The sequence below is a fragment of the Camelina sativa genome, chromosome 10 (assembly GCF_030686135.1).
Source record: "Camelina sativa cultivar CO46 ecotype springtype chromosome 10, ASM3068613v1".
In the NCBI taxonomy this organism is placed as follows: Eukaryota; Viridiplantae; Streptophyta; class Magnoliopsida; order Brassicales; family Brassicaceae; genus Camelina; species Camelina sativa.
Genome location: NC_141889.1, coordinates 13,984,872 through 14,001,742, shown reverse-complemented (window position 1 = coordinate 14,001,742; position 16,871 = coordinate 13,984,872). Strand labels below are relative to the sequence as shown.

At 39.6% G+C, this 16,871-nt stretch overlaps 2 protein-coding genes and 1 long non-coding RNA gene across 4 annotated transcripts; 1 reads left to right on the top strand and 2 right to left on the bottom strand.

Annotated features, from left to right (window-relative positions):
• Positions 1 to 8,726: 8,726 nt before the first annotated feature.
• Positions 8,727 to 9,898, bottom strand: LOC147936116 (uncharacterized). Of its 2 annotated transcripts, XR_015568009.1 has the most exons (3): positions 9,574 to 9,898; positions 9,433 to 9,472; positions 8,727 to 9,033 (listed from the first exon to the last, which is right to left on the bottom strand). It is a non-coding gene; the product is annotated as an uncharacterized LOC147936116 (long non-coding RNA). The 2 variants fall into 2 exon arrangements; XR_015568008.1 differs by lacking the exon at positions 8,727 to 9,033 and having other exon boundaries at positions 9,145 to 9,472.
• A 2,768-nt stretch (positions 9,899 to 12,666) lies between these two features.
• On the top strand, positions 12,667 to 14,856 carry LOC147936115 (uncharacterized). Its single transcript, XM_087468597.1, has 5 exons — positions 12,667 to 13,275; positions 13,335 to 13,474; positions 13,524 to 14,011; positions 14,135 to 14,211; positions 14,371 to 14,856. Exons 1-5 carry the CDS (start codon positions 12,667 to 12,669, stop codon positions 14,854 to 14,856), a joined length of 1,800 nt encoding a protein of 599 aa, XP_087324723.1.
• A 1,434-nt stretch (positions 14,857 to 16,290) lies between these two features.
• LOC147936114 (uncharacterized) lies at positions 16,291 to 16,871 on the bottom strand. Its single transcript, XM_087468596.1, has 2 exons — positions 16,634 to 16,871; positions 16,291 to 16,574 (listed from the first exon to the last, which is right to left on the bottom strand). Exons 1-2 carry the CDS (start codon positions 16,869 to 16,871, stop codon positions 16,291 to 16,293), a joined length of 522 nt encoding a protein of 173 aa, XP_087324722.1.

The window sequence follows — 16,871 nt, the reverse complement described above, 5'->3', positions numbered from 1 at the left end:
GGTAATCAACAAGGTAACAAGCCTTACAGTGGAAACTCTTCAGGCTACACTCCTAAGCCTGAGTTCCAGAAGCAGCAACAGAAAAATGGTTATACTAGAACTTATGGGAACTCTTCTTATCAGTCTCCTCCTCCACAGACCTCTTCTGAGAGTAGAATGGAAGCTATGCTAGAGCAACTTTTGCAAGGTCAGGAACAGTTAATAGTGACATTCACTGGGAAGATTGATAATGTCTACAATGAGCTTACTGGGAGGATTGATGCTTTGAACATTCATGTCAAGAGGGTTTGTTAAAAGGCAAGAGGGTTTTCTTCCTGGAAGAACTGAATCAAACCCCAAACATTCTTGTAATGCCATATCAGTGAGAGATGAAGATGATAGAGAAATTGAAACTGCAGAAAAAGGAGAGCAATCGGCCAAACCCGAGTCGGAGAATTTTACTTCAGACGATGGTGTCGATCGACACCACCTGGGTGTTGGTCGACACTCATCTCAGACAGAACCTGAAACTACAAAATCTCCGATTCCAACAGCTGTTGAGAGGGTGTACAAGCCTAAGGTCTCTTTTCCTAAGCCAAGAAGGTCCAAGCAGGAGCTTGAGGAAGCTAGATGCAAGGCAATGATGGATAAGGTGATGATTGAGATGCCTTTGATTGATGCAGTAAAGTTTTCACCACCACTTAAGCGGTATTTGAAGATAATGGTATCCAATTGTTTGAGCCCTGAAGAAGGAGCACTGCTTACAAAAGATGTCAGTGCAATTCTGTTGAACCAACCTGTTCAAAGGAAGAAAGAGAAGAAGCAAGAGGTAGTTGTCTCTGAGAAAGTGAGTGTAATGATCCAAAGTAGGATTGCAAAGAAGTTACCAGATCCTGGAAGTTTTGTGTTAGATTGTTCTATCTCCACAGGAATGTTTGCTCACTCACTTTGTGATCTAGGCTCTAGTATTAACTTGATGCCACATTCTGTTGCTGTGAAACTTGGGATGACAAAATTCAAGCCAACTCAGATTGCTCTTATCTTAGCTGATAGATCCAAAAGAATTCCTGAAGGTGTCTTAGAGGATATTCCATTTAAGGTTGGAAACTTCATGATTCCCACTGACTTTGTGGTGCTGAAGTATGACAAGGAGCCTAGTGATCCTCTCATCTTAGGACGATCTTTCTTGGCTACAGATGGTGCCATCATAGATCTGAAGAAGGGACACATTACACGGAATGTGGAAGATTTGAGTTTGAAATTTGAGATGGATAAAATGAGAAGGGCTCCTACTATTGATGCACAGACTTTTTCTGTTGAGAGAGATTCTGCTACTCGAGTTGTAGGCTTAGCATCGATCGATGCTCCATTAGCATCGGTCGACACCCCTCCACATCCGATCCTGCACTTGTCCACAACTGATGCTCCAAGTCAGAAAACTGTTCCCAAACAGAAAGCCCTCCACTCCACACTCCAGAGTCCTCAGGTAAGGAATAGGTATGCATCTTCTTCACCCAAACCCCCTCCTATCATCAATAAGACTTTCAAAGTTACAAAACTGTTTTGCAGTTAACTAAGCCACGAGATTATCGTAGATCGCTTGTTTCTTCTGTTGATGATTTTGCAGGACATAAAAGAAGAACCACCATACCTAAATCCCACCCTGGTTCTGTTCCTCATGTACTTGGTAGACCTCATTCATCCACTGCTTATACAACACCTTGGATGAAGAGGTCATGCTATGGGAAGCGTTCAATGCCACGTTCTGATCCGCCAGATGCCTAATCCGTTGCCAAGTCAAGCTAATGACTTAAAACAAACGCTGAGTGGGAGGCAACCCACTGGTAGGAAATTTTTATTTTTCAATTTTTAGGATTACTAACATATTAATTTTTGGTTTTGAGTTTTAATTATATTCAAAAAAAAAAAGATGAAAAAGTTTCAGGAATCATTGATCAAGGAGAAGCATCGACCGATACCTCCTGGGTATCGGTCGGCACCACTGTTGGATCATAGAAAGATTGATGGTTTTAAGAATTGGGTTTGCGAGAAATGGGTCTAAATTTGCAACTGGGCCGGGTCCAAATGAAACAGCATCGACCGATACCACTTATGCACATCGGTCGACACCGTTAAAACCGAGGAACACCCGATTAAAACCCTCAAGCCTTCTTCTTTCTCTCATTCGCAACCAAATCGACGAACTGCTTCAAATCACCAAACTTTCTCATTTTCGATCCGTTTTGAGTGATTCTAAGTTCTATCCTACTCGATTTTGAGCCCTCTTTCTGGATCCAGAGTCAATTTCCCGATTTGGAGTGATGGCATCCAATAAAAAGCAACGAACCAACTTCGGTGGAGTTTCAAGTTCTTGCCAAACTCGCCGTCCTCCTCCGTCAGCTCCAACGAGTGATGCTAAGCCACCGACGACCACTTCTCCTGCTCCACGAGTTCCAGCTCGTCCTCCATGGCCAAGGTTAGAAGGTAGAAGGATTAGATGTAATAGGATTTGGAATGATGATATTATGAAGGAATTTGAAGAATCAGATTACATCAATAGGCCGATGTCAGATGATTGGGATGATTATGATACATTGTTCTATAATGGATGGTTAGGAGTTGAGATTCAACCCACTAAGACACTTGATTTGGTTGCTATGAGGCAGTTGGGTATTGAGGATGAAGTTCTTGCTATGTTGGATAGGATAGGACTGGGAACCATTGCATCCAGGCAATATGATATGTATCCTGATCTTGTTCGTCAGTTCATGGCCACAGTGGGAGTTTATTATCAGAATAAGGCGGTTAAGGATGCACATGAGGGGTATCTATCTTTCTTCATTAGGGGTATTCGCTATAGGCTACCACTTTGAGATCTCTGTGGCATTTATGGATTTAAGAGAGATTTTACAGCGGTTTCACTTCCTGATAAGTTTCCTGATGTCCAAGATTTCTGGATTTTGTTTGGACATGGGCAGTATCATTCCAAGTCATCTACGCAGACAGATATTCGACATCCAGTCATGAGGTATGTAGTTCGTGCTATTGGGCACACAATTCTGTGTAAGATGGAGCCTAACAAGATGCAAGTGGCAGAGTTGATCTTATTGTATTCTGGCTTGCGAGACTTGGTTGCTGGTATTTGTCCTACACCCGCATTAGATAGGCCAGTTAACATGGGAGCAGTTTTTGCGCATCACTTGGTTACCTTGAAGACCAAGCCTTTCACTGGGAAAGGAAAGAAGAAAGAGTATGAAGGGAGTCTTCTGACTCCAATCTTCAGGCATTTTCAAATTGACCTCTAGAGTTGCAGGATCATTACTGAGCATCCTGTTATGGATGTTGATTACATGGCACATACTCAGTGGATGAAGAAGCCTTTATTCTAGCGTTTTCGTTCCACCACAGGAGAGCGTATGATTTCGATGCCGCGTCCTGCACTTACTGATATTGGCGAGGATTACGACCAGTTGGCATTTCAGCCTGACATGAGAGATTCTGTTGCTGCACCTGCTGCTCGTCGTCGACAAGGTGCTGTTGTTCCTGCTTTGGACTTAGACGGTCCTAACCCTGCTGGGGGTTTTGAGATTTGTTCTTCCTCTGCTACTGCTCTACTTGAGTTTCCAGAGCCACCAGAGGATCCTGCCACTATGTCTCAGGGAGCTCATCATGCCTATGTGGTTACTGCTTTGCGTTTTATCTGGAACGGCATGGCCAAGATGTCTTGTTGCTGCATTCGTCCTACTCGGCCCATATCATCTTCCGCGTCTTCACCACCTGCTGATCCCATCTCTGATGACGATGATGTTTCTTCTAGCTTCTAATCATGGTTTTCTTTATCTTTTTCTCTTTTTAGGATTGAGTCATTTTTATTCTTGCATTGAGTCAGTTTGTGTTTGAAATTTGTTTGAACTTATGAATTATCTATCTATCATGTTGCTTTTGACTAGTGTTTGTGTTTGAGTGCTTCTTAACAGAACTAACACTAGAGGATTGATCCAACAACACATGAACACAACTAACTGCAACTAAGGAGTTTCGGCCAAAGTCACTGTTCGCTGAGGGTGTCGATCGACACCACTCTGGCATCGGTCGACACCAATGGGTAACCCAAGAAAATTCATCTTTTCATTCAAAATTTTTAACACACTTTTTGTTTCTTTAACTTTCTCTTGTTTGAAAACATTGGGGACATTGTCGTTTAAGTCTGGGGGAGGTTAGTACTAACTACTAACATAGTTTTTGTTTTTAGTGTGTCAAAACCGATTTTTGTTTTTATTGAGTCAAATTTTTCAAATTTTTTGTTGGGAACTATGATTTTTCTCTTTAGTGTATTGCCTTGCTTGATTCATGCTGCAGATTGAATCTACTAATCTGACTAATGAAAAATCCAATGGCTGACCAGTAAACCAGAGGCATCCAAATTTCCAACTGATTCTATAAAAGCCTTAGATAACTTCTGCACTTTTCTTTTACCTCATCAAGGAGATTGATGTTCATAGAGCTTGACTCCCTGTTCATGCCTGATAAGTAAAATTTTGAAAAGAAAATGGTACTCTTCTCCCTTATTTAAGTTGAAAAGATTATTCTTGAGAGCTTTGTTTAGAAAAAAAGAGAATAAAAGATGAGATGATTTTGATCAGTTTAGAAAGGTAGGTAAATTACCTGTGGCCTCATTATTCTACTCTTGAGTCAAATGATCACACAAAACTTGGAAGCGAGGGGTAGGTAAATTACCGATGACCCCATTATTCGCCTACACCTATGGTTAAAAAAACAAAAACAGCAAAGCAAAGCTCAAAGGAGAATAAAAATATAATAAGTCTGGGGAGAGGAAGACTACCACATGTTGTAAAAAGATATATCTTGCTTGTTATGGTATAGTACGGGAATGAGTTTAGAAGGTTCTCGACATTGATCAAATTGATGAGACCCACCGATGAAGGCTTAATGGAGGAAGTAGTGGAATTTGGTTTGAATTTGGGATGCTACGAACGTCAATGGAGAAGTACATGGTGGTTCGATTTGGATTAATTCGCTAAGCATATGGATTGTGGTTTGAATGATCATGGCATTACCTTAGAGAGAAAATGAGTTTCTGTGTTTTCAAACCTCTTTCACAGGTCTAAATTTATGTTTTGCTTGAGGGCAAGCAAAAGCTAAGTCTGGGGGAGTTGATATATCAAGGTTTTTGTGGTTTTTAACTATGATATAAGGAGTCTTTTAAAGTCTTTTGATTTGTTTTATAGGTGGTTTTTGAGTCTTTACAGGTTATCTAGGATTTTGGCATGGATGAAGCGAAATGGAGCAATTTGGATGATTTTGGAGCATTTAACCGAAGGAAAAAGAACTTGGAGTCGGATCAGAGTGAAGCATCGATTGACACCGAAGGAGAATCGATCGACACCCCTGTTTATCCGACGAGAGAACAAGAAATTGGAAGTTTTACAATTCTGCCCAAAGTTTTCTAAAATTGCAACACAAGTCCCTGACGTGTTTTAGGACATATATATATTGTTTTTGGGTTTTAGAAAACCCCTAAGTTATTTTCTAGCAACCTTTTTGAGAGAAGAGATATTGAGAGCTTTTGGGAGAGAGATCTGAACTCCTTCAAGAGAAGAATTCATACACTTCTCTTTTTACTTTTCAATATCTATTGCATGTTATTCATAATGATTTGTTCTTCATTAAACATGTCTGAGTAGTTTGCTTGTTAGGTTCAGGGTTTTCACAGGGATTTTATGAATTATTAGATCTGTTTATTTAGGATTCTTTATCTTCCTAGATCTTCATCATAGGTTGTTCTTCATATTAATCCTTGATTGACCATCTAAAATTAATAACCTAGGAAAATAAATTGATATGAGAATATAATTGTTTTCCTGATTAAAACCTTTTGATGAGCAAAATTACTTCTTGCAAAGAGATTTGATTTAGTAATTTTGTGAACAATCTAAACCTGTTTTTAAAGCTGATTTTTAACCTAGAATTTTGCAAAGAGATTTAGATTTTCGGGTTTGAAATTTAGAAAATATTTGCAGTGAGAACTGATTTATTTTACCAAGTGTTTAGAGTTCTAGATCTGATATTAATTGCTTGAATCCTATTTATTTATTGATTTAATATTTTATAAATTCCTGAGAAATTCCCTGGACCTACCTTTTTGATCTTCTGAATTAACAACGGTTTTATTTAATATTTTGCATTGCTTTTCTTTATTTAAATCAAATTGCTTAGCGTAATCATAAAACTTTATAATTTACTGTGTAGTCTTGAGTCCTTGTGGAATTCAACCCTTAAGTATTACAGTAACCTCTTAATTTGAGAGAGTAGCTCTAGGGTTTAATTTGATCATATCAGTAGCGTAACCGACTGCACAATTAAGGAATGACAGATATTCAGGAATGTAATTAGGAAAACACGGTGGTGAGGGGATTTAAACATTAAGTAAAAGCATGTAATCAGGGTAGAATTTGGTAAATAACTAAGGATCATAATCGAGAAAAGGGAATAACCTAATATCAACTTAGAATAATGTGGTGAACCATTACGGGTAGGCTTAAAATCAGGGTTAAATTACTTTTTAAAGGGAAGAAAATAATTAAGGAAACAAAAGAATGGAGGTTTAAAAAGCCATTCCCTAGAAGTAGACTCGGGAAGAAAACCTAATGACAATTTAATTGTAACTGTTTACCAACCTGGCCTCCAGAAAGGAATAGTTCTCTCTTAGATCCCATAGTATCGCAGGCAAGATCAAAAGAGAAAGTGGTGGCAGATCCCGTAGTGTCACAGTTCTTTAACTCTAGATGTATGTTTCTCTTTTCGTCATTCAGCTGTAACGGGGAATCATAACACAATTAGGCCTAACTATTTTCTTCCAGTGCTTTCCTTGAAAATTCTCAACCGATCATAATAAGCATAGCAAAATGGTGGTAACTGAAAACATAAATTAGTAAAAAGGCATTAGCTCATCTATATGACTGAGTCCCCAAAAATAAATAAACCCCAGAAACAAAAGCAGCTTATATTATGAATTTGGATCCAAAAGGAAACACAGAAATGCATTACACAAACATTAAACTTTACCGCAGAACAAATCGTAACCGAAAGAGCATGAATTTTAGAGAACTCATCACTTGACAGACGACGAAGTGAAGAACTCCTCTGCCGCTTTCTTTGACAATGCCAACAATCAAAAGGTACAGTGAGATAAGGGAGGTTGTTACAAACTTGCGAAGATAAAGCAGATATTGATGATCGAAATACCTCTTAAGACGGCGAACCATTGAAAAGCTCCAGGTTGAAGACCGTTTGCCATCAAGGAGTAACCAAACGGGGCATCAGTCTCGGCTGTCAACTTTAGCGTCAAGTCTCACCATATCAAACCCACCAAAAAAGAACATCAATTTAATACCAATACCAATTTGGGTAACAATTACGCCACCATTCTTTTTTCCAACAGAGACGGTTTCCACCACACCGCATAAGACCAAAAACAGTTACAAAAGCTACAGTCAAAGCCACTTAGACAGCCCAGTAGAAGCATCAAGATTGAACACTACCATAAGGCCATCTTTATTGGTGTAACACTTAGTGTGTTCTTAGGCTTATTTAAATTGGAAAACAAAAAAAAGTGGGCTTAGATCAGTTTAATTGATCTTATTGTAGAACTGTTTTTTGGGTTGTTCTACTGTGACGTGGCGTAGTATGATTGGAAACAATTTTTTTGCAACCGAGAGATCGTTTCATTTTCATTTCCTCGTCTCCTCTGTCTCCTCGGCGTCTTCGTCTTCTCCGTCGCTGATCGATCTAATCAGCGGTGGTTATGGCTTCTAACGATCCAAAAAACGGCAGCGGTTTCTTCGCCTCTATTGCTTCATCCATCACCAGTTTTGGATCGGTCATGTCCAAATCAGTTAACGGTTAACGAATTCAAATCCTCAAATACAATTTCTCATTTTCGGATTCTCAGTTCTTCAGCTGGGCTGGATTCACATTTAATTGGGATGTTATAATCATTTAATTGTTGAGCTATAATTGGGGAATTTTGTGTGTGTCTGTGTGTGTGGTTATGAAGAAATCAACTATGTTTGCTTTTTGTTTAGTTTGATGGGATATGAAGGGCTTGAAGTAATTAATCCAGAGGGAAGTACTGCGGATGCAGAGGAGGAAGCAGCAAGAGGAAGGTGGAAGCAAGAGTTATGTTTTACTAAAGAGTTAGAAAAAGAAAAAAACTGATTCTTGGATTGCTCAGGAACGTGATATGGATATTGGAAGATGATGCAGAAGTACATAGGTTCTGATGTTACATCTATGGTGACTCTTCCTGTCATCATTTTTGAACCCATGACAATGCTTCAGAAGATGGCTGAGGTTTGTGTTCTTAGATTTTGATTATAATGAAAGAACCTCTTTATCTTTTGGTTTCTATTGATTATGTTTTTCTTGTATCTAACAGTTGATGGAATACTCGCATCTGTTTGACATGGCTGACAAATCCGAAGACCCTTACATGTGTATGGTATATGCATGTAAGCAAGCTTATTATACCCATTCTTCCTCTCCTTTCTTGTGTTCAAACTCTTCGTATCTCTGTTCTTTTAGTTGTTTTTCATGGTCCGGCTAACTTCCAACTGATCTTTTAACAGATTTTTATGTTACCTATTTTTATGTTGTTACGAAAGAAGTCTCAGAAATCAGATTTCACCATATACACTACAGGGCTAGCTCCATATTAATAGAAAAAATAATAGTGTGCACCTTTGCAGCTTTCATGATTCTCAAGTCCTCGAAATAAAGATTCGACTGCAGCCAAAAGAACCCTTACCATTAAACTATACACAAACTTACTGTGGAGTACAAAAACATAGAAGAAAGGTTGAGGCTTGTTTCTTTATCGGATTCAATATTTCCCTTCACAAGCTCAGCGAGGCCTTTGATCGCTTTAGCTGCAACAACCACATCTTGAAGATTTTCATGGCCACTCTTTTTTACCAATTCCAGAAATTCGTCAGCAACATCCAATGATCAAATCTCTTATACAAGTTCATATATCTAGACACACACAAACATAGTAGCACTGTTCAGATTTGGTATTGTATTTTGAAATTTATATAAGTATGTTCTTTTGAAATTTATTTTGAAATTTTGAAACATAGTACCAATGATCAAATGTTCTTTTATAAGTTTTTATAATTGTAATATGTTTAAAAATATTATATTATTAAATCTTATTATCTTAAACATGTTCTCCCAATAACTATGTTTTTAACAAAAGATCTTAACTACTGATCTTACATTATTTTCCTAATATATTTACTCTAAAAACACAAAAAATAGTTGCCCCTTTAAAGATGCCCTAACAAAGCCACTTAATAAATACACAATGCCACTTAATGGGGAAAAAGTCACCATTCAATGTAATAGAAGACAGATATAGGGGAAAAAGGTCACCATTGTCTCTGATCATTAGAAGGTTCTCTGAATTCGGCATCTGGCAATTATATCATGTTCAAGTATCATCCAATGAGATTCGTCAAACAAATCGAGTTAAGAAACACATATAACCAAAACTTTCAAGGGAAGAAGAGTTACCTTGCTTCAAGAGAAGGAAATGACAATAGACGAGGATCTCTATCCAATGAGCTTGACTTCGAGACGGCTAATTCGGGTTCTGCCGGAGAATACGGAACTCTAACCAATGAGATTCACTTCGAGACGGCGAAATCGGGTCCTGCCGGAGTGGAACAGAAAAGGGGGAGGAGTGGGGAAGAGAGAGAGGCGAGGAAGGGAAGAAGACTGAAGTCGGAGATCTGGTCGGTTTCGGTTTGTGGGGGGGGTGGAAAAACTTGTCTGGCCCATCCAGTTTGAGCCCAGTAAGAAAAGGTAGAGATATGAGATAAAAGCACATTAGAAGTAGAATGAGATCGGGGAAAGAAAAGAGAGCTAAGTAGATAAGACACATGGCAGCTAGTTAGGGTATTCTTAAAGGGTGTAATCCTATTTTATTATATTAGATTAAGTAAGGTTAATTTGAGAATTTGACATATAGCACTCTATCTAATTAATATGTATTTTTTTTTCTTAAACATCATACCTATTATATTTTCATTTAATTTACTTATATTTTCTTATCATAAAATATATCAAACCTTTTTTGTTTTCATAAAATTTGATTATTTATACATATATATATATATATATATATATATATATATATGAGTGATTTTTTTTTAATTTTACTACATTTTATCAAAGAAAAAGTGAAAAACCTCAACCACAAAAAATAAGTATATGGCCAAAAGTAAAATAAAAATTTGTTCAAACCCAAACCAAAAAAAAGGTTAAGGCTTTTTCCGTTTCTAAATTTTCTTGACATAGAAATAATGAAAAACATCCATATTTAGGGATGTGTATATATTGCATATCTTATATTTCCTTTTAGTTTAGATCTTTACTTGGTCATAAAAAATGTAAACTTGTATATATGTTAGACCTTCACGGTCAAGAGCAATACATAGAAATCTTTTCGGGGGGGGGGGGGGGGATGTATTCAACTTGACATTTTAAGTGATTTGTGTAAAAGTTACAAATCCTATGTTATTCAATCATGGATTTTAAAAAGTCTCATGAAATCCACTGTTATTCAACTGATGATTTAAAAATCTACTTTGAAATCCACTGTTATTCAAAACAGTTTGTGGATTTGGATTTTAATAAGTTTTAGGGATTCTGGAGGATTTTGGAGGATTTGTTTAGTTAAAAATATAGAAATACAAATCTCATGGTTTTAGGTGGGATTTGAAAGAATTTTACCATAAATCATATCAATTCCCCTAAAATCTATCAAAATTCCAAATTTTCTAAATCCCATCAAATCCTCCAAAATCATTGTTTCAATACACCCACTTTTCGGGGGGGGGGGGGGGGGGGAGGGAGGGGGGATGTATTCAACTTGACATTTTAAGTGATTTGTGTAAAAGTTACAAATCTTATGTTATTCAATCATGGATTTTAAAAAGTCTCATGAAATCCACTGTTATTCAACTGATGATTTAAAAATCTACTTTGAAATCCACTGTTATTCAAAACAGTTTGTGGATTTGGATTTTAATAAGTTTTAGGGATTCTGGAGGATTTTGGAGGATTTGTTTAGTTAAAAATATAGAAATACAAATCTCATGGTTTTAGGTGGGATTTGAAAGAATTTTACCATAAATCATATCAATTCCCCTAAAATCTATCAAAATTCCAAATTTTCTAAATCCCATCAAATCCTCCAAAATCATTGTTTCAATACACCCACCTTCATCTATCGATTCTTAATTTTGTCATGGTATCAGAGCGTGAATAAATCTCTTGATCGTTTGGTTTTTCCTTTGATTTCTTTGATTCAATCTCAAAGTTTCTGTGATGATGATTGAAGACAACAAAACGATGTTGTCTGCGAAACCAACAACAATGGAGATTCAACGATGGATGATATTTCCTTACGACTTGACGTCGAACGACAATCCCGGAAGCATAATTTCATGTCCTCTGTTAAGAGGAGATAATTATGAAGAGTGGGCGATTCATCATGATTTTCTTGTAGGTGGTGCTAATCTAGGCTAACTTGTTTCAAGACTTCTTATCTAGTTAGTGATTGTAACTCTTCAGTACTATTATTACCTTACCATGTCAGATGACAAAAATGTATATATATATATATATATAATCATAGGCACTGATTATCTTTAAACTAACAAGCACGCATGGCTAATTACGAACATGCATACAAACGAAGACTTCTCAACTTTTATTATTTTTTCTTGAAACGACCCGACTGTCAGAACTGAAACTAAATTCTCCTTTCGAAGTGTTTCTGAACGGAGGAACCTACCACCGTTATAATTCCGAACTGAATCTAGACACAAAGTGTTGTGAAATGAAATGAATATTATTGCTCAAGAGAGAGTTTTTTTTATGCCGTTTACAATCCTCATTCTCTTGTATTTATATCATCCTATTACAATCAATGCAAAATCAATTCTCTGCGTAAATCTTGCGTCTCAATTAATTCGATCAATTGCGGGAATCTTTGACCGAGTTCGAACTGCAAACTGATTCGAGGGATGCTTTTCTCGGTTCCGACCTTCCTATTGGGCTTAGTGGGCCGATCCAAATCATGGACTTGGCCCATTTCGATTGTTTGGTCTGGGCCTTGATCCATTATTCCGAGGTGAATATATATCGGTTACTTCCCAAGGCCCATCTCTTGTATATATATATATATCGATTGTTACAACAGTTGCCCCCCAAGTCCTCCGAGCTGATTAGCTCGGGGGACTTTTGATCTTCAATCAGTTGTTTTTGGGAAACTGAATATCCCCCATATCTTATGATTTGATCGAGGTAATGATGAGATTTGCCTTCCCGAACAAGCTTTAGGGCCCACTGCGAGGCTTAACACACTATAAGAGAGAAAAAATGAACCGGGACTTCTCGTTTTCTCAGGCCATCATTACTTCCTCTTGGCTCCGTGTATAAAGGTAATCTTCTCGACTTCTTTCTCTTTCATTCTGAAAATTTGTTATTTCCTCTATGTGTTTTGCCTTGCTCTCGCCTCCTTTGTTATTCGTTATACGCCGGAAAGTTCTTCAATTCTTTTCTTTTTAGATCAATCTACTCTACTTTTGTTCGAAAATCATGACTCCTCCAAAATTCACGCCGAGTAAAGTCGCAAAACCTCTAATTCCCGGCGCTTTCGGTCCTCATCAACCGTCGATTCTCTCTGTGAACGACATGGCTGAGATTAGGGGATCCACCGGAATTCCCCCGGAGATTGAGATTCGATTCCCGGAAGCTCACGAGTCTCCGGAAAACCCATCTCCAGGTTACTGCTGTGCGTTCGAGATCTTTTTCTCTGCGTGCGGACTGTCATTCCCACTTCCCGAGCTCATCATGCGGATGATGTTCGAGTTGGGCTTCGCTCTTCCCCTGATGTGTCCAAATTTTGTTCGGACCGTTCTATGTCTTCAAACTCTGGGGGAGGAGTTCGATTATCAGTTGTCCTTAGCTGATTTTCTTCATATCTACACCGTGAAAACGGGTCGCATCAAGGGTACTCTTTATGTAAGTCTGCTCTCTGGGCTGAAGGTCTTCGACGAACTCCCTGAAAAGGATGAGAAATGGCGCAAGTCATTCTTCTTCTTCCCGGTTACAAGCTCACCTTCGGGCATCTCTCGAGCTCACCTTCGGGCATCTCTCAAGCTCACCTTCGGGCATCTCTCGAAAATTGGTAGCGTGGTGTACTTCGTTAGGTAACAACTAGTTTTTTGTTTTTGCTTCTTACCACTTCATTGTTTTTGTTTCAGCCCACTTCGAGCGAGGTTTGCTTTCTCCCATATTCGAGGAGTTCTTTTCGCGGTTCTGTAGCTAAGGTCAAATTGCCTGGGACTCTTTCTCGTGTGAAAGGATTAGAGAGTCAGGAGGTAGGCTCAGGAGACGTTCTCTTGTTCGTTCTTCCCCTCCTCGTGTTTCTAATACTTCTTCATGGGCTATAGGGAAGAAAGGGCTTTCAATAAAGAGTTCGAGAATGCTGAGAAGGAGGCGAAGAGACAAATGGCTGCTGCCCTTGCTGAAGGCAAAGCTCACATTCCTGCTAAGAATACTGACTCTTCTACCCCCGAAGTGAGCGAGGCTTCCGTACCCCCTGCTGGTCCTTCCGAATCCCCTGTGATTGTCATTATTGATTCCAGTGAAGAACCTCGGGAGACTGAGGCTCCTCCTCCGACATCAAACAGGGGTGCCACTGAAGGGACCTCGCAGAGGACCGAGCCGTCAAAAAAGAGGAAAGAGCTTGAATCTTCCTCTTCTTCTCGTGAGAAAACCCAAGCTTGTACTAGTTCATCGGGGGATGAGCGGGGTAGATCCAGCTCGAGAGATGGAGCACCCTTCTCCGAGAAGAAATCCAGGGATCTCCCTAGTGCCAAGGAGTCTGGGGGTTCCTCTGGTAAGCTGCCTCCAAAGGAACAACATCACTCTCCTCAAGGTAAGCGCGACCCGGGGGATACTACCTTTTTTTTTTAGTTTAAAGTGGAATAACATTGTTCATGTCGTGCAGCTCCTCCTGCTTCTCCAGCCGACCTAATGAGAAGCTACACCTGACCTGCAGTTTGCGTTCCAACCTTTGCCGATATGTCTGAGGTCAACCGTGTGAACTACTTCCGTTTTGCGGACAAAGTTGGTGAGGTCAGTGACTGGTCTTTTAATTATTTGCTTAAATTCTCCTTTGTTTTTAAACTAACCGGCTGCTTCTCACAGATTATGATCGAGTTTAACAACTCGGTGGCATCTTATGAGGAGCAACTGTTTGCTTCCCCATCGACCTCCGAATTGACTTAACTAAAGGAGAGAGTGGCCGACCTCAAAGCCCAGGTGGAGGAGTTCACCAGATTGGAAGCCGCAAATGCTAAGACTATGGAGAAGGCCGAACAAATCCAAGCTCGGATGAAGAAGGCTAAGGTGGAGGTTCTGGACCTTGGGGTTTCCAATGATGACGTCCGAGGAAAACTAAAGAAGGCGGGCAAACTCTACTACGGGGCCACGGAGAATGAAAAAGCTGTGAAGAGAAAGTTGCACGAGATAAAACTCCGCAACCAACTTCTAGAAGCTGGCAACAACTACGAGATCGAGAGAGTGCGGAGGGAGGAGAGGCAATCGATGAGGCAACCTATTTGTCCACTGATTAAGGAAGTGAAGGTGCACTTCGAGGAAAGGGAGAAGCTAGCTCCGGCCCAGATCCGAGCTGTTGAGATTACGACCAACCGTATATTGATTGAGGAGATCTCTAGAGGGAAGATCCAGGATATCGAGGCTGAGCTCGGGGTTTTGTGAGATGATGAGGAGAAAGCTGATGAAGAGGTCTCGTAGGTAACTCTTCATGACTTTGATCCTTCTGCATTTTCGGACCTCTTGGTGGAAACGCCCGAGCTGTTATGCAATGAACCCCCCTTGAATATCACCATTGATGAGTCTGGAACTAATTTCGGACGAATGTCGAACCAAGGGCTGGATGCCTTCCAAGATAACACTAGCTCGGAGGTGGAGATTGCAGAGATTGGCCTGGTCCTTCCCGAAGCAGACAAGGTTGCGGCATCAGATCCTTCTCCCTCTTTTGATCCCTAGTAGATTTATTTCGGGGTTGTTTTGGCACGAGTTTCCCCCCTTTTGTTGTTTTCCTTTTATTTTCTTGAACCTAACTCGGAGTTTTTGGTCGCGGTGACCACTCCGAGTATGAATATTTTTCTTTAAAATTAAGATTTCTATTACCTTCATATCTCGTAAATCCAAATCTTTAATACTAACTCGCAACCGAACTGAATTTGCGGAGTTGTACTTTTGGTTTACCTCTAGGCAAGATTCTAATAATACGAAGTGGGACTTCGGCTCGAGCATCTTGAGCAGATTTAGAAAGTACGATTTCGGTTTTTAACTAAGTTTTGCAAAGTAAGCCCCCTTTTTCCGGTGCGAAGTGAGACTTCGGTTTTACTGGATTTTGCAAAGTTTACATCCGGATTTTCTGGTACGAAGTAAGACTTCGGTTTTAATGGATTCCACGAAATTTAACTCCGGGTTTTCTGATACGAAATTAGACTTCGGTTTTGATGAATTCTGCGAAGTTTAACTCAGGGTTTTAGGATACAAAGTGAGACTTCGGTTTTAATGAATTTTGCAAAGTTTTTAATTCCAGGTTTTCGGATACAAAGTAAGACTTCGGTTACTTTGATAGGAAGTAAGACCTTTTGTTTTTTGAATTTTGCGAAGTTAGACTTCGGCTTTATGACATTGATCAACCATTCTTAATAAAATTTTTGAGAAAACTTTTAGTTTTATTAAAAATGGATAGCTGGATCCGAAACAGGCTGCCTACGTACTCTTATCGGGATCAAGCTAACCGTAGGTCGATACAAAATTATTCAAGCTAATTATTAAAGCGTTTGAGATACAAGGAGTTCCAGGATCTCAGAACTGGTTTCCCATTTGAATCTTCTAGCTGATAGACTCCGTTGCAGACTTCGCGAGTGATTTTGTAGGGTCCTTCCCAGTTGATTCCCAGTTTCCCTGCGTTGAGCTCTTTGGTGTTCTCATGGACTTTTCGCAGGACTAAGTCACCGACTGCTAGAGGTCTATCTCGGACCTTGGAGTTATAGTAGCGTGCCATGGAGTTCTGATAATTCTGCATCTGAACCAAAGCTCAGTCTCGACGCTCGTTAATGACTTCGAGTGTGTCTCACATAAATTCTTCATTCTCCAAGGCTCGAAGCGGATTCAGGGTTGTGCGAACTCCGGGTACTTCAAAGGTATTTTGTTTGTAGCTCGTCGAGGCGTGGTTCGGATTGCCCAGAGTACACCTTGCAGTTCGTCTTGCAAACATCCTTTGCGAGAGTCCGGTCGTTTTTTCAAATTCGCCAGTATAACCTTGTTCATCGCTTCGGCTTGCCCATTTCCTTGTAGGTAGCGAGGAGTTGACTTACTAAGCCGTATTTTCCATTTCGCACAAAATCTTTGAACTACGAAGAGATGAACAGCGGGCCATTGTCTGTGATGATTTCCTGTGGAACACCATACTGGTAGATTATGCTCCTTAGCACAAACTGCTCTACTTCCTCACTTGTCACTTTTGCATAAGCCGCTGCTTCAACCCATTTCGAGAAGTAATCAGTAAGGACCATGACGTACTGAACTCCTCCCGGTCCTCGATGTAAAGGGCCAATGATGTCCATAGACCATCTCATGAACGGATAAGGTCCTCGATGTAAAGGGCCAATGATGTACATAGGGTGAATTGATGGAGCATGTTTTTGAATTTTCTCACAAGTTCGGGCGTATTCCTCGCAGTCAGCGACCAT